At 47.4% G+C, this 25,913-nt stretch overlaps 1 protein-coding gene across 4 annotated transcripts in view; it reads right to left on the bottom strand.

Moving 5' to 3' along the window:
- ZDHHC14 (zinc finger, DHHC-type containing 14) overlaps window positions 1–25,913 on the bottom strand; it is a 293,070-nt gene that overhangs the window by 64,260 nt on the left and 202,897 nt on the right. For all 4 annotated transcript variants that reach the window (XM_010840869.1, XM_010840871.1, XM_010840870.1 and 1 more), the window contains exon 3: window positions 14,623–14,781. In XM_010840869.1, the coding sequence (XP_010839171.1) occupies window positions 14,623–14,781 (159 nt within the window). The remainder of the gene's footprint in view (window positions 1–14,622; window positions 14,782–25,913) is intronic.

Raw genomic sequence — 25,913 nt, 5'->3', positions numbered from 1 at the left:
AATTTAAATTTCTTTAACTATACCAAGGGTTCTTATCTTCCCAGTATTTCTCAGTAGCATAAAAGGCTTGAGGCAAGAACAATGGAAGGAATAAATTCTCAACAATTTTAAGGAAGGGATCTATTGGCCTGAGAGCACAGAGATGGGCAGGAAGGGTCCGGGGTCGGGGGGGGGGTCAGTGGCACAGCCCTTGTCTTGCCCGACCTCTCCGTTCTCCACTTTGTAACAAAAGGGTGACATAGATGTCCTCAAAAAACAACCAAGATTCTAGAGCAGGCAGGACACCAGGGCTGGCAGGAACCCTGGGTGGGTGGCCCAGGCCTGCCTGCACAGTGCAGGAAGCTCTGTGTGTGTGTGCGTGTGTGTGTGTGCGTGCGTGTGTGTGTGCTACACACCTGGGTTTGGGTTGAGAGCGAAAGAGGAAGAAAGAGAGGAAGGAAGAACAAGCCCAGTATAGTTTTTCTTTTTCTTTTTTTTTAAAGCAGCTTTTAAAAATGGTGGGACTTCCAGAATGGCATTCACTGGACTTCCCTGGTGGTCCAGTGGCCGGGACTCCACGCTCCCAACGCAGGGATCCTGCGTTCTATCCCTGGTCAGGGAGCTAGATCCCAGGTGTGGCAACTAAAGATTCCACATGCCGCATCTAAGACCGGGTCCAGTCAAATGAATAAATAAATATTGGGGGAAAAACAGCATTCTTGAAATAAATGTTGCTGCCTATTACTTGAGAAAAATCAACAGCAATCCTCTCGGGTGGGGAGATACTACCTGCCACCTGAAGGAGTCTGTTTTCTAACAACTGCAGAATTTAAACAAGATTTAACCTAGATTCTTAACTTAGCTTGTGCACCATGAACCCTGTCAGCATCTCATGAAGCCATGGGCCCGTCTCAGAATGTTGATGGAATACATAGGGTAACAAAAGAAACCAGTAATAAACACCATTTTAAAAATAGTTTAAAAGTTGTGACATAGTAGAATACATGCTTGTTTATTCCGATATCAAATAACAAGAGCTACAGTTTATCAATGACTGTGGTTTCAAAGTAGGAGCAAATGTGAATGATCTGTCTTCAGGGTCTGTAGTGTCATGTGAAAATGTCTGTGGCTTCTAGAGGTGACTAACATGACTAGTGTGGTTGGTTATGCCTGTGTTCATAACAGGAGGAAACGGTAGAGCTCCTTTAGAGCTCAGTGAAATGGAAGATGTCAGTGTTTCTCCATCCAAGCTCGTGGACCCCCGGAGTCCCGTCCATAGTGCCCAGAGCTGGGATCTCTGCTCTAAGTACCTGGAGAATCAAGGGTCTCAGCCACTGCTCAGGTCCGTCCTTGGAAGGAGTCGGGTCCAGCAAGTGGCTGCACTTCTGCATAAGGCCACAGTCTCACTGTCTGTCCTTAGGGCATCTCACTTGGGGCCCCACTCGGGGCCTTTCGGGGAACCTGTTCTGTCCAGGCCCCGGGGTAGATCAGTGCACTCTCCTCAGGTTTGGGGCTCACTGCTTCTGCTCAAGTTGTTGTGTTCCCATCAGCTTTGCTTTATCTGATGATCTATTAAACTCTCCCCCTGGATCCTAAAGGACTCACAGGAACCCTGGGGAGAAGGCCCAACTGGAGGCACAGAGAGCCTCTGTCATATAAAAACTAGAATACTCAGGTGGTAAAATTGTGGGAAGAGAGTATAATCTTCATATACACCTGAGAGGTTTTTAAAAATCTATAGTACTTCTGCACGTATCTTGTCCTGATAACCCGATAATCCCAGGAAGCAACTGGCATGTGGAGCTTACTTATGATTTTGCTCAGGCCCAATGAGGTTGTGCCAGACGCTTGCCTTCCCTTCACCCTGCAAGAGGCCCCAGCCCTGGATCCACAGAGCCTCACTCCTGGTCGACATGAACTGTTGGATGATCAGCGTTGCTCCCAGGCTGGCGCAGAAATGATTACCTTTTCTCACCTGTTTAGGTCTTACTTGTCCACTTGCTGTGGACTTTCAGGCCCAGCTGGGTTTCTCTCTGCTCTACGTCTGGTTTATGAACTTTCACACAAGGGTCGGGAGGCTGCCTTCTGGTTCCAGCTGCTAGAGTCTTGCTGTGTGATCGTGGACAGTTCCTGCCCTCTGTGAATTTGAGTTCTGTCGCAAATGGGGGTGATACTTTCTCACTTGACGGAGGCCTAGGCTGGTTGTGAGCAGAGAGTGAGATAACGTAGTACACATAGAACTTCCTCCAAAAGTCAAAAACCCAACATAAATACATCATGGCATCATAAAATGCAAGTTATTTTAGTATAATTGTTTCTATGGGTCCATTCACTTCTTTAATCAAAAAAGATAATTACGTTTTCATAGGTACTAGATTGATACCACTCTAATGCCAGAAAGTGAAGAGAAACTAAAGAGCCTCTTGATGAGGGTGAAAGAGGAGAGTGAAAAAAAGCTAGATTAAAACTCAACATTCAAAAAACCAAGATCATAGCACCCAGTCCCATCACTTTGCCATCACTTCATAGCAAATAGAAGCGGAAAAGTGGAAGCAGTGATAGATTCTATTTTCTTGGGCTCTAAAATCACTGCAGATGGTAACTGCAGCCACGAAATTAAAAGACACTCGCTCCTTGGAAGATAAGCTATTACAAATCTTGACAGCATATTAAAAAGCAGAAATACCACTTTGCTGACCAAGTTCATATAGTCAAAGCTATGATTTTTCCAGAAGTCATGTATGGATGTGAGAGTTGTACCATAAAGAAGGCTGAGTGCTGAAGAATTGATGCTTTTGAACTGTGGTATTGGAGAAGACTCTTGAGAGTCCCTTGGACTGCAAGGAGATGAAACCAGTCAACCCTAAAGCAAATCAACCCTAAATATTCACTGGAAGGACTGATGCTGAAGCTGAAGCCCCAATACTTTGGCCACCTGATGCAAAGAGCCGACTCATTGGAAAAGACCCTGGTGCTGGGAAAGATTGAAGGCAAAAGGAGAAGGTGGTGGCAGAGGATGAGATGGTTAGATAGCATCATCTAAATAGACATGAACTTGAGCAAACTCTGGGAGATAGTGGAGGACAGAGGAGCCTGGCGTGCTGTAGTCCATGGGGTCGCAAAGAGTCAGGCATGACTTACTGACTGAACAATAAGGTACTAGGAAGTAAATGATTCTTCTCCCTTTATTCCAATTTCAATTAGTCCTTTATTTAAAATATTTTCAACCTTTAAAAAAATAAAACTTAATCTGTTCCAACAAACCTAATTATTTTTATAGCTTTTTAAAAACAATGTCCAAACATGTATTAAGCTTTCAAAACTAAGGCACACAGGTTATTTTTCGCTATTCATCCTCCAGCCTTTTAACAGTTCAGTCCTGCCCAACTCCCACAGACAGTGGGTGGAATTTGGTGAAACATTTATTGTTTAACACCCAACAGAGAGCAGCTGGATCAGCTGCTTCCACAAATATCTTGGAAGAAGAAACTTCAGGGCTGGTAAAGTATACTTCATCCTTAACCTTCCTAACTCCCAAATCTGTTGCTGGAGGCCAGTTTCAAGTCCAGGCAACTCAAGTAAACAGCTGATTGTTGGGCATCTATTGGAAGGCACCATCTGCTTTAAAGCGATGAATTAAGACACACAACTGCTGCTTAGAAGGCAATTGATCTTTGACCTTCAAGTCTCCCTGCATGTGACAGACTGGGTTATTTCAGCAAATACGCACTGCTCCCCTTCCTGAGGGGGCGTATCCTTCCCTGCCCCATTGATGGTCATGGGCACGGTCATGGTCATGTGCCTTGTTAGACTAACAGAGGCTTGGCAGATGTACTGCAAGCAGAACCTGTAAGAGATACTGCTTATTTTCTCCCCCATCATGTAGTCCAGTGATTCCCCATGAGGAGAACATGCCTGGCAGCTACAGTCCCTTCCATCAGGGTCCCGGAATCAAATGTGAGAAGATGAACCTGAGCAATGCCCAGAGCTAAACCCAGAACTGACGTACAGACACGTGAGGAAAAGAAACGCTGCTGGTTCAAAGCCACTGGGATTCTGGAGGGTGTTTGTTATACTGCATCACTGGCCAAGAGTCAACTAAGACATCTCTGCAATCCGCTTTACACTGATGTGTGAGATCAGACTGTCTCAGGGTCATGCCCAAGCCTGGCACACAGGAGCTTGGTCTAGACCCTCTTTCTCCACAGGTATCCAAGGGCTTCAGAGTGGCTGCCTCTGAATTCTTCCAGCCTTTCCTCCCATTTCTCCCTCCTAAAGTCAGATTAGATATTCTGAGTGCTAGAAACTGGTCAATTTTTTCTTTCTTTTTTTTTTTTTTTTTTGGCCACATTGTGTGGGATCTCAGTTTCTGACCTGGGATTGAACCTGGGCCATGAAAGTGAAAGCCTGGAATCCTAACCACGAGGCCACCAGGGAATTCCTTCAAATATTTCTTTATGGTGTTAGTTCACTTGTTGTGAGTCGGTAGAAAACTCATCAATGGCAGGAAGCCCACCATACACTTATTTGCATTCTACTTACACATAGCAGCCAATGAAGAAATCCTTTTGGATTAGTTGCAAATGCTTACTTTACAAAGCCTTCTGCAGACATGGCCTGATTCCGCCTCTTGACTCTCAACATCCACCCCTGGGCCCTGCTCCGGCCACTGAGCTTGATGGACTTCCACCCATGCTGTCAGACCATGTCAGTGTCCACCTCAGACACCCCGAGGACTATGGCCCTAAGGTGAATTAGAGAAGAAATACTAACACTGATGAATTTTCATCTGTAAAATTATACTTACAAAGCATGGCTTCCAATAGGCCTCAAAAGATGGTAGATATTTTACTAACACTGGTTTTTCAAGGTTGCAAGTCAGCCACGCCTCCCATGGGAGGCCTCACTGTTGGCCGCTGATCTTGTAAGAGACAAGCAATTCCCAGAACACTCAGGTGGCCTAACCTCAGTGGTAGAACCCAGGGAGAGTCAGCGAGAGTCTGTTCCCATGGCTCTCAACCTTGCCCGTGCGTACTTTCCCCACCTCCTTCTACTCCCCAGGCCTGGGTACTCCATCTTGAGGAATTTACATCTACTTACATATTCTTACATCCTTAACAAACATGTTATGAAGGAACTTCTGAAAGCTAAGAGACTTTGTAGAATTTTATTTTATTTTGGTTATTGCTTCAAATATACCTCCATGCTTTCTCAATTTTAATTTTTTTGGAAGAAACTCTTGGTGGCAGAATACAGTGGATCCTATTGTAGGAAAGGCATGTCAAGAACGAGATGGCCAGAGAAGGGACCAGCTTGTCTGGATGCAACGAAAGAGCGTCTCCAGCTACAGTAGGAAGACTCCATGGAGGATGAGGGGAGCCAAGAGAAGAACTGGGGGGATGGCTGGGAAGAGGTTATGGAGGAGCCAACAGAAGAGCTACTGGCTCCCACAAGATGGGAACCAACAGGGAAATACAGGAAATGTGAACTGGTCAGAAGAGACAGGAAAAACCCAACGTACAACCAGGAACAGTCTTAATCTGACATAAGAGGAGATGAAAAGTCTTCCAGGAAAGAATGTCATCTTATGGGCAAGTGAGTTAGGAAGGTTACTTGGAATTCTGCCATCTGTTACTTGAGCTATAACAATGAATCACTGATAATAAATGACTTAATTAAAGCTCCTCACTTTCTGAGAAGGACTTGAGTTGCTCATAAGAAAACCAGGAATAAGTTAATACCCAAAATACACACCCCAAAGTTTCATTTACATTGTTCAGAGCTGGCTACATCTGGCTCTGCATTTCCGTCTACCAACGAATAAGACCTTTTATGAACAAATGGCAGTCTTCCCCACAGCCATGAAATGAATTCCAGTTTCGCTACACTCTTACACAGTGTGAGTTACATGACAATGATGGTAATGTGCCTTGAAGTTATCTGTCACCTTGCAAGTTTCATTAAGCCCTTAGTACACTGCAATAGATTATCCGTGAAAAGAAAAACCTCCTAGCTTGTTTTCAGCTAAAAGATCTCTCATCAAGTTACTCTCACATCAAGTTTACTCATTTCAAGTTAAGAGTTGGAGACACGATTAGTGGCAAATGAAGCTCTCCAGAGAGGTCAGTGGATGGGAGAGGGTGAAAACATGATTAATGACTTGAATCCAAAAGTACTAATTAAGGTGGACGAACTTAGAGCCTGTTATACAGAGTGAAGTAAGTCGGAAAGAAAAATAAATATCATTAATGCATATATATGGAATCTAGAAAAATGGTACTGATGAATCTATTTGCAGGGCAGGAATAGAGATGCAGACGCAGAAACGGACTTGTGGGGGAAGAAGAGGGTAGGCCGAATTGAGAAAGTAGCATTAACATATAAGCACTATCATGTGTAAAATAGACAGCTAGTGGGAAGCTGCTATATAACATAGGGAGCCCAGCCTCACACTCTGTGAATGACACAGAGGGGTGGGATGGAGGAGGGAAGTGGGCTCAAAAGGGAGGGGATATGTATATACATATACAATTATGATTGATTCACACTGTTGTACAGCAGAAATCAACACAACATTGTAAAACAATTATCCCCCAATTTTTTAAAGAAAGCACTAATTAGGTTGCTTGATATACTTTTTAGTTACAGGACCTGTTGCTTAAACCAAAAAGGATAAAACTCCAGACCCTAGGAAAAAAGATACTGAAATAAAGGTTAACACAAAGGGACAGGAAACCCTCAGGAACAGAACATAACCCATGTGCCACTAAAGAAAGCTTAGGGGCAGCCCCCACGTGAACTGTAAAGATTACACAGTTTCCAATAATCAGGCAGGAGGAGGAGATGAGATGGTTGGATGGCATCATCGACTCAATGGACATGCGTCTGAGCAAACTCCAGGAGATGGTGAAGGACAGGGAAGCCTGGTGTGCTGCAGTTCATGGGATTGCAAAGAGTCAGACACGACTGACTGACTAAACAACTTTTTCCAAAATGGTATTGGTAATCAAATTGGACATGTTTTATCTTGTCTCCTGCCTCAAACTGCATTTAATTTATACCTAAGTTTGTGGAGAGAATGTCTCATTTGAATCTGTTTTTTCCACTTCATTGCTTTCCCTCTTTCAATCATACCAGAAGTCTATCTTTTGGCTGTTTATTTGCCAAAGAATTACATCTGGTACCGTTTTTATTTTTCTGTTCTCTAGGTCATTAATGGTTTCCTTCCTGTTTTTCTAAAGTTTGTTTTGATGGCCGCTTTGTTCCTTTACTGGCTTCTAAATCCAGTTTTGTTTTTGTTTTTTGTACGAGACTTTTCTAAACTTTTCATTTCATTGGCTATCCAACATCCAAGTAAACTTCCTGTTTGTAGAGAATCCCAGAATAGATGGGAGGTGGGCCCCACCCCTGGTGGGGTGGAGCAGCTACCTCCTCCCCTCACTGGTCACCTGAGTGTGGAAATGAAACAGGTGATCACCTGGGTGTGGAAATGAATCAGGTCCAGGCGCTCCCTCCCACCCCGATCTCTGCCTCCAGAGCCCACGCTCGCTGCAGACAAGTGTCGCGGCTCCAAGTAGATGGCAGCAGCAGAGTCAGAACTCAGTGGTGGCTCCGCAGACATCCTGCTTGTAGTGCCTGCGCCTCCTGGGACATCCTACCTCAGGTGTGACTCGCTGTGCTCAGCCACCCAGGCTCCCCAGCTCCTCCGGGCTGCCACGCCTGGTTCTGCAGCCTCCAACTTCAACAAGCTACCTGATAGCTTTCCAAACCATTCCTTCTCATGGAGTTCTATTTTGCATTGTTCTTATTGTCGCTTTCCAACTATTCCACCATTGCCATTTTGGAATCTCTGTCACCCACGAGCTAACGAAAAAGTCCTTAAAAAAAAAAAAAACACTGCAATTCAGGACTTCCCTGGCGGTCCAGTGGTTCGGAACCTGCCTTGCAATGCAGGGAATGTGGGTTCAATTCCTGGCTGGGGAACTAAGATCCCACGTGTTGTGGGGGCAACCGAGCCCATGTGCCTAAACTACAGAACCCGCAACAAAACTACAACAAAAGATCCCACTTGTCACGACCAAGACTCAATGCAGTCAGATAAACAGATAAAAATCACTCCTGAAAAAGCCATTGCAATTGGTCAGGTTTGTGTACTCATATCTTTTGTGGTTGGTTTCTACTGTTGTGTCATTAGACGACACACTGGGAAGTACCTAGTCGCTTTCAGGAGGTTAGGAACCTCTGTGCAGCTACTCTGATTAATTTTGCTAACGTTCCACAATCAGTTAAAAAACAGCAGCATACTTTGCCAAAACAGTTCAACATGTATTTATTAACTGTATATTGATACCTTTTATTTTCTTATTTTGCTTACCTGAGCCAACAAAATCAGAGGTATTGTTTCTCACTAGCATGATGTTTATACCAAACTTTCCTTGCATTTTCTAACAATGTTTACCTTAGGTATGTTGATGCAATATTTTTTGACATATATACGCTGATGACTGAATTTTTAAAGAAACTCTTCACGCGTGTAAAATTACTCCTTTTGATCTATGTAATATGATAAACACAATACCTTCTGTGCTGAATTCTCTTTGTTCTTAATAGTGAGTCTTGGGGACTGTATTTTATTTTGAAGCCTCTGGATACTAGTACAGCGCCTGATGCATAGAAGCTCATTACATGTCAGTAAACAGCGAGGATACTGGAAACCAGGAAGGGCACTATAAATCCCTGGGTTCTTTTGGTCCCTAAGAAGATAAAAATGCTAGCTTGCTGCATTCTCTTCAAATGATCTGCTTTCCTACGGAAAAAGAATATCCTCTCAGCATACCCAAATAGTTAAAAAGAAGTTCCAGAGTGCTGCCCTACACCAGAAGGTAGCTAGGATTCTAGATCTCAAATATACCAGACCTCTAACATTGAGTACAGCTGTGAAGCAGTGACTGGGCTCAGCAGAGTGTGCAGAGCAGACAAGACATCTGCAGTTCCGGCTCAGAGACCTCATCACAGAGGAAGCATCTGGACAGACGGGAGGGGGACACTGCAGGGCAGAAGGGAGAGCAGAGTAAAGAGCCCACGGGAGAAAGAGCGAGCATTTAAAGACGGCCATTAAGGCGCTTCCCTGGTGGTCCACTGGTTAAGACTGCCTTCCAATGTAGGGGGTGCGGGTTCCATATTTGGCCTGGAAATGGGATTCTATCTGCCTCTTGGTCAAAAGGCAAAAGCAAAAAAAAAAAAAAAACCAAACAAACAGAAGAAATATTGTAACAAACTCAATAAAGACTTTAAAAATGGTCCACACCAAAAAAACACCTTAAAAAAAAAAAAGCGAGAACAATTAAACCCTTCCAAAACAAAAATTGCTGGACAGGAGCCCCAGCAGAGGATGTCTGGAGGCTCTCTGTGCTATCCACACCAGAAGGGACAGTAGGGGACGGGAGAAAAAGGGGCCAGGGCATTTGGTGTGCGAGGGAAGAGGCCTGCAGGGCTGACGACGCGAGGGCTTCCCGCACCACCTCCTCTGGCCTCATGGCACCTCCAGATGTGGCGTCTTGGAGAAAGATGGGCTCCCATCTGTCCAGAGGAGGCGAAAGTTGGGGATCCAGGTTCTGCTGCTTTCATGCTGAGCTGGTCAAAATCAGACAGGCTCTAGTAGAGGCTTGCAAACGCTTGCAATGCTCCTTCCCGGTGTTTGGCAAACTTAATTTAGTTCTGCTGCTGCTGCTGCTAAGTCACTTCAGTCGTGTCCGACTCTGTGCGACCCCATAGATGGCAGCCCACCAGGCTCCCCCATCCCTGGGATTCTCCAGGCAAGAACACTGGAGTGGGTTGCCATTTCCTCCTCCAATGCATGAAAGTGAAAAGTGAAAGTGAAGTCGCTCAGTCGTGTCCGACTCTTAGCGACCCCATGGACTGAAGCCTACCAGGCTCCTCCGTCCATGGAATTTCCAGGCAAGAGTACTGGAGTGGGTTGCCATTGCCTTCTCTGAATTTAGTTCACAGTGTATGAATAAATTACTTTCAAGTAAGTCCTTTTTTTTATTACAGGTTTAGGTTGTGTTAAGAAAAAAATACCCAATTCCAGGGGAAGCTGCTGGCTACTCCGACACTGGCCCAGAGTCCACCAAAGGGCAGACTTCCCTGAAAGGGTCCACCCTGGCCGACAGGGGGGTGGCGGGGAGGTGGAGGGGGCTCACTTGGGGCTGGAACGTACAGAGTGAGTCTGAGAAGACCTCCCCAGGGAAGTTTTTGCTTTCCAACTCCTTCTGTTATTCTTTAAATGACCTGAGGGCTCCTAGGGGTCTGAGCAAACAGAGATGACCCCTTAGCCCCAGCTGTCAGTTGAATAAAAATGTTTTATAACATCAAAAATTGCCTGGATGAACAAACAACCCCAAACACTCTGTTTCAAATGTGCAGAAGCAATTTGATGGCAACACAAAGAGACAATGGGATAGAAACAGATAAAAAGAGACAAAGTCAGAGAGAGAGAGAGAATGTATTTACTCCTGCAGTTGCAGCTCATGGAAAGCCTCCCAGATCACAGGAAGACAAGGGGGCTCCCATCGCTCTGTGATGACAGTCTCATTCTACAGCTCCCTGGGAGCACTGTGGCAGGCCTGCCCCCATCACGCACGGTCACAACACTTCACTGGCAGGCTCTTTGTGAGTCCTCGGCGTGCACTAGGTCCATGTGTGCTGGGCACTGTCTCGCTTCATCCTCAGGATAAACCTACAAGGCAGTACTGGGATCATCCCATCTTACAGATGTGCAAACAGTGAGGGTAACCTGCCCAGGTTCCAATATTATCCAAGGGCAGGACCAGGACCCAGTCCTGGGCATCTGTCCTTAGAGCCGTGTCCCAACCCCCTGGCTCTGCTAACCTGTTCTACGTTAGCAACAGAGTGTGCTCCCCAAAAAGCTTTTCCCTCAGCCCTCGACTTCAGCTACAGAGCCCCTACAACTTTGCTCTCATTACTTACTTAACAAAGAAAAATACGCTTTAGGAAGCTGCATTTTCCTCTCTCCTCTCCCAGTGCAAAGTGACATTGATTTGCATGCCTAGGAAGGACCAACCTGAGCCCATTCATTACCATGGAAGGGAAGCCACATGTTCGAACACTGGCTTTCAGCACATCATTGTACTTTTTTCCCCTGGCTGCAGAAAGTAGAATTCTTTCAATAAAAACTTGCCATCTAAAAATAAAGTAGTGGCAAACTCTGCAATTATACTTCTCCATTGGAGACAACTGCTTTCCACTCTATTTTCCAAAATGGACAAGGTCCAATTTGTTGGTCAGCTAATGGGTCACACCCAAGGCCCAAATGTAGTGTAATGAACTCGAAAGCCAAAATGATGTAGGTCTGAGTTGCTGTGTGGTTGTTCCCCGAGTGCAGCAAGTACATTTACTTTCCATCAGCTGTGTGCTATTCCTCTCACCTGTCCCCCACAGAGCGGGGCCCTGATTACCGTTTGCCCACTTTCAGCCCAAGGACCATCAAATGAAGCTTAGAGGCAGCTACTGGCAATGTGCTCCTTGTCTAGTTCCCTCCTCTGCTGCTGCTGCTGCTAAGTCGCTTCAGTTGTGTCCGACCCTGTGCGACCCCATAGACGGCAGCCCACCAGGCTCCGCCGTCCCTGGAATTCTCCAGGCGAGAACACTGGAGTGGGCTGCCATTTCCTTCTCCAGTACATGAAAGTGAAAAGTGGAAGTGAAGTCGCTCAGTCGTGTCCGACTCCTGGCGACCCCATGGACTGCAGCCCACCCCTAACCTTCCCCCTTCTGCTCCTTTCCGTTTGCAGCTCTTCATCCTCCCATTACAGGACAGCATCAGGCTTGCTTGTGGAGTTCTGGGTTACCATGGTGACTTGGAGTTACCAAAAAGGTTGCTCAGAACCTATCAGAAGGGCTCCTGGACACTACAGACTGATGGCTCTTATTGTCTCACTGGGAGTTTCTAGCAACTCAAGTGGTAAAGAATCTGCCTGCAATGCTGGAGACCCGGGTTCGATTCCTGGATTGGGAAGATTCGCTGGAAAAGGAACTGGCAACCCACTCCAGTATTCTTCCCTGAAGAATCCCATGGACAGACGAGTTTGTCAGGCTATTGTCCATGGGGTCTCAAGAGTCGGACATGATTTAGCAACTAAACCACCACAGAAGTATACCATTAACTAGATGAGTAATTCTGGTAAGAGGATTTTACATCTAATACATCAGGGTTCTTTGAAGGAAGAAAGGTGAAGTTGCTCAGTCGTGTCCGACTCTTTGCGACCCCGTGGACTGTAGCCTACCAGGCTTCTCCGTCCATGGGATTCTCCAGGCAAGAATACTGGAGTGGGTTACCATTTCCTTCTCCAGGGTTCTTTAAGGGTTATTAAACCTATGGTGGAGGGAATAAACGAGAGAATCTGATGAACTTTCAGAAAGTGTTTTACGATATAACCGAAGAGAATTTTAAAACACTATGAGACAGAAAGGAACGTTTTATCATGATTAGGAATCCACCCTACAGATGGAATATAAATGAACAAATAGAAACAGTCACCTATCTAGCAATGGGTAAATACATTTATAAATGATTAAAAAAAAAAGAGGTGTCCCGTAAACTCTTCAGGTCTGCAGGTAACCACTCCCTCCCTGTAAATGCCAACTGGAACAAGTCATTAGACCTCCAGGAGAAGATACGCAAAATAACAGAAGATTTTTAGGTGAAAGAATGTCAGTTACATATTATCCATCATATAATATTCCATCATGTAATCCCAAAATTACAACCCAAGAAAGGATCCTGTGAATCCCTATGGATTGTTTTCCTGAAGATATTTAAGCCACTGGGCCACTTTGGCTTGCGTGTCCTCAAGATGGGCATGGGATGGTCACTGGGGTTGGAGTCACCCGGAAGGGTATCAGAAATCACACAAAGGCTGTCTCATGACCTTGTAAACCCTGGTGTGTGTCCTCACATAGAGGACCAGGGACAGGTTTGGTCATCATACCTGCAGAGGGCCACAGTAGACCAAGACATTGGTCAGAGAAAGCCAATCAGAAGTGTCAAGGGAGCAGTAGTAATAACAGAGGAACAGCTAACAACCACAGAGAATTTACCAAAAGCCAGGCACGAGGCTGAGTGCTTTGCACACTTTAACTCTGCTCTCTCAATCATCGTGTGAGGTAGGCACCGCTACTGACCTCATTATAAAGATGAGAAAACCAAGGCATACAGAGTTGAGGTTGCATGCCTAAATCATGAACCTAGTATTTGTACCCAGGTCATCGGGTGCCAGATTTCAGGCTTTTAACTGGTTCTTACTACACAAGAAAGACAACAAAATTCCATGATGTTTTGCTGGGGAGGCAAAGGCTAACAGTAATTTTTCCAAGTGAGTAAAACAAAGAAAAGGTCTGAGAGGGAAAACATGGACTCCCTACCAAATTGTAGATTAACATTAAAGTTACAGTAAAAGTCAGGCCAATAAACAAAAAAAGCTTTGCACAGCAGGAAACACATGATATAATTTTTTTTTCTGAAGAAGAATCAAGACCACAAATTCTAATAGGCTCGGAAAATGTTAGCAGTTGGCTATGTGTTACTAAGGGGAACAAGGTGTGTTCTGAGGTGTTCTGTCTTTTCAGGTGTGAGGTTAACAGGCTTTCCATGCTTGTTTTCCCAGGGAAGTCCCTGGTTATTTCTGTTAGAGGCAGACTATGGGACTGAACAAATGTGGGTCTTCCCCCACGTGGCAAAGCTGTGGTCCCTTTCTCATTACCCTTCCTGTCACTTGGGGCTTCCACCGTCTCCTTGCCGACCTCATGTCTGACACGCTCCATCCTGGGGCAGAGTAATGGTCTGCAAGTGTGGGTAACATGTCTCGGTCTGATGGGATGAGCTTGCCAAGTAATCCCCAGGGGCTGGGACCCACATAGAGGCAGAAACACTGTGCTGCGGTGCTGGCGACCGAGCAGCAGGGCTAAGCCTTACAGCCGAGGCCCTCTGTGCTCCACCGTGTTTCCTCTGCCCGTTTCCTAGCCTGTCCTGGAGGCAAGCTGACAGCGAGGGCAGGTCTTGGTGGTCTCTGGGGCCACCTAACAACATAACTGTGGGCCCAGCAGTCTCTGAGCCTTTGCCCCTTTTCTTCTCCTTGGGCTTCCATGGCCTCCAGCTCCCCAAGCAGAATGCCTTCTGAAGAGCTGGGAGAATCCGGCTACACACGTGGCCAGCTCCTCTGGCAATGGAGGGTCTACAGGTATCATGGTTTTATTTCAAGTGTCTGCTGACCTGGAACCTCCAGGGAACAAGAACCCCCACTCTGGCACGTGTGGTCCCTGGGAGGAGAAGACCTGGGGCATTGTGCTGTCCTAGGGATGTGCTGCAGGATGTAAGAAGGAAAAAGAGATCTGGCGATGCTAGGCTTGGTGAACGGGATCAGCGGCAGACCGTTGATCAGATCAGAGGCAACAGAACTGAAATAACTATTACCCAGTTGCTTAGTTTTGAAGGATTAAAGAGACACACATGCTGGCTCTCTTTAAGCACAAGGTCTCTGGTCAAATGAAATCAGGCTACTCCATCAGCTGCAGACATTTTAGCACAGCCTTAAAGTTGGAACAGAGGCAATTCTGGCTTTGACTCACCTACGCAGTTATCGCAAAGGCTACAGTGAGAGGCACGAGGGGGCCGGAAAATCTTGCAGGTGAAACAATATTTAAGTTTCACAGTCTGGCCATTGATGATGACTTCTTTGGTTCTGGGAGGTGGGCGGTACCCCCCTGAACTGGTGCCATTTGCGATATCTGTGGAGAAAAGAAAAAAAAGAGCACAGGCGCTTAACACAGCACGTGAACTCTGAAGGATCCTGCCCCCAGGCGGCCTGGAGTCTGCATTTCCAAGTGCAAGGCCCACAGGCACCTGACCCCTGACACAGAAATGCGGGAAGACACAGGGCGCCGGCCGTCCCAGAGCCTTTACGCTCCTTTTGAGCCTGGGACCGCATTTAGGAAACCAGGCACGTGGGAGAGACCAGGTGACTGAGCTCTGGCCAATGGGGTGCTGCACATGTGGCCCCCCCGCCCAGCCAATGGGCGCCTCCCCTGAGCCACACCCACTCTTCCCCCACCCATCCCAGGTCACCTTGGAGATACAACCTGGGGGCCCTGAATGACTATGCCCCTGTGACTGCCTCACTGGATCATACTGTTACTTGTGCACCAAAATCCTTCCCCAGTTAGCGTTGTCCTAATTAACGTTGTTGCTCAGTCCCTTCCCTGGAGAAGGAAATGGCAACCCACTCCAGTATTCTTGCTTGGAGAATTCCATGGACAGAGGTGCCTGGTGGTCTACAATGCATGGGGTCGCAAAGAGTTGGACATGACTGAGTGACTAACACACTTTCAGTCCCTAAGTCTCCAACTCTTTGAGACCCCCATGGACTATAGCCCACCAGGCTCCTCTGTCCATGGGATTCTCTAGGGAAGAATACTGGAGTGAGTTGCCATGTCCTCCTCCCCGGGATCTTCCTGACCTAGGGACTGAACTTGCATCTCATACATCTCCTGCATTGGCTGCTGCTGCTGCTGCTAAGTCGCTTCAGTCGTGTCCGACTCTGTGCGACCCCATAGACAGCAGCCCACCAGGCTTCCCCATCCCTGGGTTTCTCCAGGCAAGGACACTGGAGTGGGTTGCCATTTCCTTCTCCAGTGCATGAAAGTGAAAAGTGAAAGTGAAGTCGCTCAGTTGTGTCCGACTCTTTGTGACCCCATGGATTGTAGCCTACCAGGCTCCTCCATCCATGGGATATTCCAGGCAAGAGTACTGGAGTGGGTTGCCATTTCCTTCTCCACCTGCATTGGCAGGCAGGTTCTTTACTACTTAGCGCCACCTGGAAAGCCCCAACTAAATCTTTCAATGTACATTAAAAAAAAAATAATTTCTGTAGTTTATTGGCTGACCAGCATCTTTAATTTTTTTAGAACCAGTTTTCAAAATGTTGAAGAAAATACTGTTTTTTAAAGTTTCTTTTAATCTTGTAAACTTATAATCTTATAACCTCCCTGAGTTCACATGAGACTCACCCAGGAAGCTTCTCAAACTCCCCTAGCACAGAGACCTGCCCCAGACCCAATAAACCAGAATCGCCCCTGGTGACTGTAATGTGCTGTAGGGCTGAGAGGCCCTGCTCCACAGGAAGATAAAACACTCTTTTCATCTAGACCCCTCACAGCCGTAAAGAATTGAGGGCAGCTAGCAGTGGAAACAGGAGGCCACGGGTCAATGGAGAAGAGTGAGAATATCCGTGAGGGCTTCAGCTGAGACTCCGCAGCTGATAAACAGGTGGAGCAGAGCCTGGTGGGTGGAGGGAATCTTGGGAAACTTCATGGTGTTCTTCAAAAACAGAGATGGAAACACTAAAGGTAGCTGTTCATTTAACTCAGAAACTGTCAGACAGTGACAGCTGCAATATACTTTTGGTAAATTTCCAAAGTGATAGGAAAGAGTCCCACGATCCACTCAGCTCTCCCCCACCCCTCACTCCACAAACTCAACCTGGGCAGGAATTGAATGGAGAGCTTTCAAAGCTACTGATGCTACTGACCCACCCTTATATATATGTATATATATATACACACACACATATGTATGTATATTCTGATGTCCTTGGAGGGGTGCAGCCTGTCATCAGAGGTTTCAAGAGCTCCTCATGTATGGAAATTTTCAGCCAAAGCTGAGAACCACCATTGCAGGGCCTGGTCACTGCGGTCCATGCAGAATTCACACTGACTGAGAGTTTGTCAGAGATGTGAGCTCTCTCTCAGTCCCGCCCATAGCTATCGAGGTCACTGTGCCCCCTGCCCACCGGGGGGAGGGTGTCACACATCTGGAAGTTTGAGAACCTAGCTCCTGGATGCCTGAAAACACTGCCCATCCACACATCACGTGCGCCTCTTAACCTCATGTGCCTCTGTTTTGTACCCCTATACACTCATGTACATGGTAGAGAGCTAAACTTACAGGACACAGAAACCTAGAAAAACTTTGTGGGCGGGAGGGGGCCGCTTCACACAGCACAGTCAGCCCCCCGAGCATTTTCACACGGAGAACCTGGTGACGGGAACAGCCAATGGTCTCTGCAGAGCGGCACCCTCGGTGCCTCCAGCTGCTCTCACTCACAGAATTCACAAGTCATGATTTCAGGAGGTGCCCATTTACCGCAATCTTTTTTTTATCCCCCCTCCTAACTATCCAAGACCTTATCGTGCTCTTTGCATCTTCAGTTTAGTTCAGTTGCTCAGTCGTGTCCAATTCTTTGAGACCCCACGAACTGCAGCACGCCAGGCCTCCCTGTCCATCACCAACTCCCAGAGTTACCCAAACTCATGTCCATTGAGTTGGTGATGCCATCCAACCATCTCATCCTCTGTCATCCCCTTCTCCTCCCGCCTTCAATCTTTCCCAGCATCAGGGTCTTTTCCAATGAGTCACTGCTTTGCATCAGGTGGCCAAAGTATTGGAGCTTCAGCATCAATACTTCCAATGAATACTCAGGACTGATTTCCTTTAGGACTGCCTGGCTTGATCTCCTTGATCTCTTTGAATCTTAGACAATTCTTAAAAAAAATTTTTTTTTTAATTCGTATAGTGAATGGGTAAATGGCATGGAGCAGGGACAGGGAGAGAGTGAGGAACAGCCCTTCTACTTTACGTCTCCACTGAGAACAGTCATTCTACTTGGAATAATGAAACAGTGGGACTGTTATTATAAACCAAGGACTCTGGGTGGCCTTGCCAGGCAGGACACCCTCTCTTGGCATATCCGCCACCTGCCTGGCACCCCAGGTGGCTGCCCCATGAAACGACAGAGTTCAGCAGGCACCAGAGAAGCACCAGCTTCCAAAGCATGTGTACTGGGAAGAGGGTGGCATCCCAACTGATTCTGTGATGAGAAAACAAAGAGGCAACGTGGCTGTGTACTTCCTGGAGCATCAGGGTAAAAATAACTGGCTTTGAACACATCGAAGATAAGGTCAGAGCTCTTCCAGTGCCAACGGAATGCCACTGAGGTCTAAATTAACTATGACTTTGCCTCACTAGCCTTGTGTCAGCTGTGAAATCTACTGTATCGCTTTAGCTCTTGCAAACATGAAAACTAGGAAAACCAGAGAGTCAGATAGAGGTTTAAAAGTAACAATAACCCAGTCAATAACACTTGTGTTACTTTACCCAGAAAAGTTTAAAAACTGCTTTGCCAAGAAAAATATTTTAAGAAGCAGGGATGACAAACTTATTCACACTACAATGACTCCTAAAAAAACCCAGTTTTAAGTAGCGAGTGTGCTAAGTCTCTTCAGTTGTGTCCGAATCTTTGCTAGCCCATGGAGTGCAGCCCTCCCGGCTCCTCTGTCCATGGGATTCTCCAGGAAAGAACACTGAAGTGGGTTGCCATTCCCTTCTCCAGGGGGTTTTCCCTACCCAGGGATGCAACCTGCATTTCACAAGTCTGCTGCACTGGCAGGTGGGTTCTTTACCACTGGCGCCACCTGGGAAGCTGAATGGTTTACCTTTATAAATGATTCCCTATTTAATATATGCAAAATACCGCACCAGAGGCAATGGAGGACCCATAAACAACAGAGATGTTGCGTGAGCAGCAGTGAGCGAGGGGTCCTGCTGGACTGTTTGATGAGCCGTGAGTCCCCAGCCACCCTTGATCTGCTGTCCTCCCAGCCTTCAGAGCCTACTTCCTAAGTGCACATCTGGCTATGGAGACCCCACAGCCTCTGGTGAGGCACCAAGGTCGTCTGTGCGGGCTGGTCCTTCTCTTCCTGCCGCACAATCTCACCCGAGTCGGGGGCTGTGGCTCCTTGGGCTCCAGAACAGGCAGGCCCCGCTGTTCAGGCTCCCAGCATCTCTTCTCTGCTCCGGCCGTCCTGTCCTCTGGATGTGCCTCGTCCTAGAAATTCCACTTCAAGCCTCTCCTGTGCAAACGCGCTGAGGGCACTTGCTTCCTTGGACTCTCACTGCACTTGACTGCGTGTTTATCCAGCCAACAGATCTGTGTCGTGCTCGTAGGTGCCAGCCGGGTGCTGGGAGCTGGGGATGTTGCAGGAACTTAATAGCTGGAGAGGCTCACAGGCCCGAGGGGAGACCCTCTACCAGGGAAGTGACCATAAGGGTTTATCTCCGAGTCTTCCCCCAGATGTCAGGCCGGGAGGGGGATGAGGCCTGACCGATTTCTTGTTCCCGCTGTCCTGCAGAGGGTCCAGCACACAGTAGGGCCCCAGGAACTGCCTGCCAAATGGAAGGTCGGTTGTCCTGGCCAGTCTGGAGGAAGGATGCAGGAAGCACAGGGTCCGTGTCCCTGGTCCTGCACGCCCACCAGTCAGAGTCACACAGCTCGGGGACTTGTCCCGCCCCAGGAGCTCCTCTCTCAAGGCCTTTTGAGGCTGTTGCTCCTTTTTACTGGTCCTCTCTCTCTCTTTCTGAAAACATTTGACTGCTTCAGGTCTTAATTGTGGCATGCAGGATCTCTCTAGTTTCTCCGAGGCATGTGGGATCATAGTTCCCCAGCCGGGGATTGAACCTACATTCCCTGCATTGCAAGGCAGATTCTTAACAACTGGACACCAGGGAGGTCCCTTTACATGTCCTCCTTACATCTTTTGCTGGTCCAGAGACCCATTTAGCCATCGCCACCTGGAAGGTGTGGGCAACATGGGTAGCTGTGTGTCTCAGTTCAGTTCAGTCTCTCATGTCCAACTCTTCGAGACCCCATGGACTGCAGCACACCAGGCTTCCCCATCCATCACCAACTCCCGGAGTTCACTCAAACTCATGTCCACCGAGTCGGTGATGCCATCCAACCATCTCATCCTCTGTCATCCCCTTCTCCTTCTGCCTTCAATCTTTCCCAGCATCAGGGTCTTTTCCAGTGAGTCCGTTCTTTGCATCAAGTGGACAAAGTACTGGAGCTTCTGCTTCAGCATCAGTCCTTCCAATGAAGATTCAGGACTGATTTCATTTAGGATGGACTGGTTGGATCTCCTTGCTGTCCAAGGGACTCGCAAGAGTTTTCTCCAATACCACAGTTCAAAAGCATTAATTCTTCGGTGCTCAGCTTTCTTTATAGTCCAACTCTCATATCCCTACATGACTACTGGAAAAACCATAGCTTTGACTAGACGGACCTTTGTTGGCAAAATGACATCTCTGCTTTTTAATATGCTGTCTAGGTTGGTCACAGCTTTCCTTCCAAGGAGTAAGCATCTTTTAATTTCATGGCTGCAGTCACCATCTGCAGTGATTTTGGAGCCCCCCAAAATAAAGTCTGTCACTGTTTCCATTCTTTCCCCATCTATTTGCCATGAAGTGATGGGACTGAATGCCGTGATCTTACTTTTCTGAATGTTGAGCTTTAAGCCAATTTTTTCACTCTTCTCTTTCACTTTCATCAAGAGTCTCTTTAGTTCTTCTTCTCATTGTATTTCAGGGTACCTCCAAATTGTTGTTTCTTTCACATAATACATTCAACTGTTGCCCCAGACCAATGGCTTCCTAGCATGCCCAAATAAAGGGCAGATGGGATAACGGAGCCTTGAAACCCAAGGCTTCAAACACCCACCTTAGGACAAAACCCATGCCCCTTCGACATTCAGACTGGCAGCAGTGGCCGGTCATGACCTGCTCCTCAGCGGGAAGGATGACAAACACCCGGGGCTGCATCTCAGGGCCCAGTGGGGGAGTTCCCAATCTAATCCTCAGTTACTCTGTGGTTTGGGTTTTGGCTTTTGCTGTTGACCACAGTGGTGCCTCTGCTTCTTAGACCTGCTCTTTGTGGTTTACAATGCAGCTGTTGAAAAAGAATAGTCAAAGTCTGCAATAGCTAATGGGTAAAGAACACTAGAATTTGGGGGAGGGGGAACCTCTAACAGTTCTGCAAGTTTATACGAGTCAGTATTTTTCAAGGATGTTTTTATACACTAGCATTTTGAAAAAAAATTTAAAAGGTTGAAATGGTCTTCTGCTTCATTGTCCTTGCCCCCACCACCCCTCCAAATGGCTCGGAGTTGTTGGCACAGGGGCAGAAACAGTCACAGAATTTCTGTCTAGTATTAACCTCGCAGGCAGCTTACAGGCAAAGAATTAGGAGAGCTGGGGAGAGGGGATGGGAGGCTGGTGTGTTCAGGGACACAAAATGGCCTGCTCACTAAGCTTTTCACTCACAGAGAAATCCTGGGCTTCCAGCGGTCTTAAGTAAGTTGTTTGTTAATATATGCCTATTTCAAAGCCACTCTCCAAAAAGCAAGCCATCTTTTCTTGGGAGGAATCAGAGTGCTAACACGCTGAGAGACCCATTTGTCTGCCATCTGATTTAATCCCGCCCCAAATTCAGGGGGAAAATGGATGAGCTTTAAAAGTTGCTGAAATCCACCATGAAAAGTAATGCAACTCCAGTTTTTTGGGGGGCCCACACTGGGCAGCATGTGGCATCTAGTTCCCTGACTAGGGATTGAATCCATGCCCCCTACAACGGAAGCACGGAATCTTAACCACTGGACCACCAGGGCAGTCCCTGAAACTCCACTTTTTAAAAATGCATATGGGGAAAAGAAATCCCAATTTGCAAAAAAATGTAGATTAAGATTCTTTTCCTTTATCAAAAAGATGCAGAACAGCATCACACCCTGATGTACGGGTGTTTTATAGACCATTCACTAGCTGACAACCTGTCTGCCAGACCGGGAAGAATGAAGATAAAGCATCTCTGCATTAGGATACAGTCACAGGAACCGTATGATCTGCTTCCCACCCAAGCCTCCATGACTACACCAACTGCACGTGCTGGAGGACAGCTGTTGGATCTAACGAACCTGCAGTTTCCATAAGGCTCATTTCATTGACGCTCTGAAGCGTCTGGGACACAAACCACCCAACCTTGGAGTGGTTGATCTATCACAAGATGGCTATTTTTGGAGCCATTTAAAGCAATCTCTTAGCTAACAGTTTGTAAACTTCCAAGTTTACAGAAAAATATTAACAATGACGATGTCAGACAAGCCAACCTCTATTATTTTAAGTGCTTGGGAGAAAAGGCAGGAGAAATGCTGCTCTGTCTACAGATAGTTGGTTAGGTTTCCACTCGAGAGAGTAAAAATGTGGACTTTTTCTCACAAGTATTTTGGGTGGCAGCATCTTTGCTTCTACAAATATTTAAATACAAAAATGCATACGAGGGTTCATGGAGGGTGACAGTCCTCTTCCTCCAGTTAAAAGCTTTGGCAAGTCCAGCCTGGATGGGCGGGGGGTTTGGGGGAGAATGGATACATGAACGTATGGCTGAGTCCCTTCGCTGTTTGCTTAAAACCACCACAACATGGTTTGTTAATCGGCTATACCCCAATACGAAATAAAAGTTTAAAAAAAAATAAAAGCTTTGTAAGTCACTTTGTCTTAAATGTTTGCCTTCAAGGACTGAAGCTGATGGCTGAGTTAAGGCTCAGGCAGGCAGAGTTTCAAAGCTGAACCACATGTCGGGCGGTCAGCAGTAAGGGTGTCCTCTCCTTAGGGGGGCTCATCCCAAGGAGAGGCAAACAGTGTCTGCAAAGCCAGACAGAGAGAACAAGGGAAGCCGATGTGGGGGGCCAGAGGCAAGGGCAGGCCCTGCGTCGCCGGAATGAGTGCTGCAAGGAATGGAAGACATGTGACATCCAAGGCCAGGTACGCTTTCCAGAGAGTTCACTCACTCTCTCAACACCCACGAGAGTTGGAGGCACCCTGGCGGGCAACACAGACCGTCAAGGAGACCTGGTCCCTGCCTTCAAAGAGTTTGCAGTCTAGTGGAGGAGACAGATATGAATTATAATCACAAGACTGAATGCTCGTCATGCACAGATGAGTCAGAGTAGCAGGGAAGGCTGCCTGGTGTGGGGCCTCTTCCCATAAGAGGTAGCATTGGAACCAGGATCTGAAGGACCACTGAGTTGGTTTTCCCTAGGCAACGTGTGTGTGTCGTGGTGGGGTGGGGGGCTACTTGGTTGTGTGTGTATGTATGTGTGTATGAGTGCATGCGTGTGTGTGTCATGGTGGGGTGGGGGGCTACTTGGTTGTGTGTGTATGCATGTGTGTATGAGTGTGCATGCACACTGGGAGTGGGAGCAGGGCGTTCTGGGTGAGAGAGTAAGTAACTTGTTCCTAGTCCTGAGACTGGAGGCAGGTGGTACATCTGGAACCCAAGGGAGGCCAGTGTGACCAGGATCAGAATGAACAGGGAACAGCTGTGGGGGAGGAGGCTGGGGCTAGATGGCCCAGAGCCCTGTAGTCAGGTTTGGGGTGTTGGCCTTCAGCCTAAATGCAAAAGGAAGCTTGATTGTTAGTTTCATGTCAGCTTGGCTAAGCTCTGTGCCCAGATGTTCATCAAACACCAGTCTAGGTGTCACTTTGCAGGTAATTTTAGGTGAGATGAGCATTTAAATTGGTAGACTTCAAGTAAAGTGGATTGTGGGCCTCAGCCAATCAGTTGCAGGCCTTAAGAACGAAGATGGAGGTTCCCCAAGGCAGAAGAAATTCTCCTCGAGACGGCAAAGTAAGAAACCCCCTCTGGGTCTCCAGCCTGCTGCCCGGAGTAATTTGGACTGAAGACTACAACAACTCTTGCCCGACTTTTCAGCTTACCCAACAAATTTCACTTGCCAGCCCCCACAAGTGCATGAGCCAATTCCTTAAAAATAAATCTATGGATTTATTTTTCTATAACTCCTGTTATCTATAGCTCCTGTTGGTTCTTTTTCTCCAGACAGAGAATCCTAACATAGAAGCCAAGAAGAGTTCTATGCTGTGTAGGAATTAAAAATATCACACTGAATGCAGTTTCAAAGATGGATTGGGTGAGAGGGAGGGAGAAGCAAGATGGATTTAGGACCAGTTAGAAGGGATTTGAAATACAAGCTAGAGATGAAATCAGTCTGCAACACGGTGGTGCTGTGACGATGGAGAGAAATAAATGGATTAAAGAAATACTGAAATGGTAACATCAGTTATCTCCTTGCAAGGAGATCAAAGCAGTCAATCCTACAAGAAATCAGTCCTGAATATTCACTGGAAGGACTGATGCTGAAGCTGAAACTCCAATACTTTGGCCACCTGATGCGAAGAACTGACTCATTAGAAAAGACCCTAATGCTGGGAAAGATTGAAGACAGGAGAAGCGGACAACAGAGGATGAGATGGTTGGATGGCATCACTGACTCAATGGACATGAGTTTGAGCAAGCTCCAGGAGTTGGTGATGGACAGAGAAGCCTAGTGTGCTGCAGTCCATGGGGTCACAGAGTCGGACACGACTGAGCGACTGACCTGATGTAACAAGTGACCAGGATGAGCTTCAGGGCTTGCGGGAACGTACAGTGAGGATGGGAGATCACCTCCCGGTATTAAGCGGGAGGAATCACCATACGGGCAGGTATGTGTACAGACCGGGACCTCAGAGGAAGGGCCAAGGCTGGAGATACATGTCCGACAGTGACACAGGGGAGAAGGTGACGGCAGAAGGTGTGGGAAGGCGAGAGGGCCGAGGGCTGAGCCTTGAGGTTCCCACACCTATGTTTGAAAGCAAGGAGTGCCCAGTGGATGGAAGGAGGGCACAGTGTGGCTACGTCCCTTAGCGTGAGCCATCCGCTCTCAGGAAAACCTGAATACTGGGTTCCCTTCGGGAGACTGACTGAGCATCAGCACAGCAAAGACGCTGGAGAGGAAGCCCAGGCTTTCCCCAGCGTTCTTAGCTCTCCTGCCATCCGAGGACACCCCTGTTCTGCAGTGCGGGGCAGGGAGCCGATGTGTCGTGTGGCACACCAGCAGAGGAAATGAAATGCAAGAGATGGGAGCTGGTGGGGACCTTAGGAAACAGAGGGAGAGGTTGTGAGAGACAAGTGGATGCCAGGGTGGAGCGGGAAGCAACTGCACCCCCTTGGGGCTGGACCGAGAGCCCTGGAAACAAACCAGACTGCTGGCTGGTGAGAGGGGATTAACCATCATGCCCACGTGCATGGAGATGGCAAGAGCCTGGGGCTGGCCACCATAAGAGACCATAGACTTGCCCTCAAATGGAGAAGAGTCATCTAAAGATGCAGAGATCTAGAGAGGAATTCCCAAGCAGGGATGAAGGTACCTACAACAAATTCCTGGGGATGGGGAGCTGCAAGGGGACCCGGCATCTTCCATAAAAGAGACTGGCCTGCCTGCTGGAGGCACGGGTGATGGTGGTGCTGGGTACCAACTTTATTCCACTGAGGCTCAAACCTGTTCTGGTGGTCCACCTTCAGAAGCACAGCAGGGCCAGCAAAGCTGGCTGTGGGGACGGTGGCTGCCTAGGAAGTCCTCAGCGATCAGAACTGAACAGGGCAGGAACCATGCTCTCTGGCTCTGAGAGGGAGGGATGCCAAGCCCCTCACCTGCATAAATTGAGAAGTCAGGAGTTGTGGGAATGCTTACATTGTGAGCTCCGACAGGCAAAGAAGGGGGAAATGATGAGCATAAAGGGAAAATACACATTTCATAAAGAGGCTCGGGCTTGACCTTGCCTCCCCTGCACGCGGTTTTGAGTTGCAGGAGGTAATTGCACTTAGAAACCACCGAGGAGCGGGGCTTCTTCTAGACCTGGTCATCAGAAGGCTTGTGGGCTGGATCTCCTTTCGGGGAGAACTTTGCCAAGAAAAGAACATTTGTCAGATGAGAATTTTAATAGGCATTTCTTAGCCCCATGAGGACTTGACTACTTAGGACTTTAACAAGAGATTGAGAAAAACACAATAGAAGTATTTGTAGAGAATTGGCTGGAGAATCCCAGGGACAGGGGAGCCTGGTGGGCTGCCGTCTCTGGGGTCGCACAGAGTCGGACACGACTGAAGCGACTTAGCAGCAGCAGCAGCAGGGCAAAG

Source organism: Bison bison, unplaced genomic scaffold (genome assembly GCF_000754665.1).
Source record: "Bison bison bison isolate TAMUID 2011002044 unplaced genomic scaffold, Bison_UMD1.0 scf7180017864148, whole genome shotgun sequence".
NCBI lineage: Eukaryota > Metazoa > Chordata > Mammalia > Artiodactyla > Bovidae > Bison > Bison bison.
Note: the sequence above shows the minus strand (reverse complement) of the source record. Positions and strands in the feature narration are given on the sequence as shown.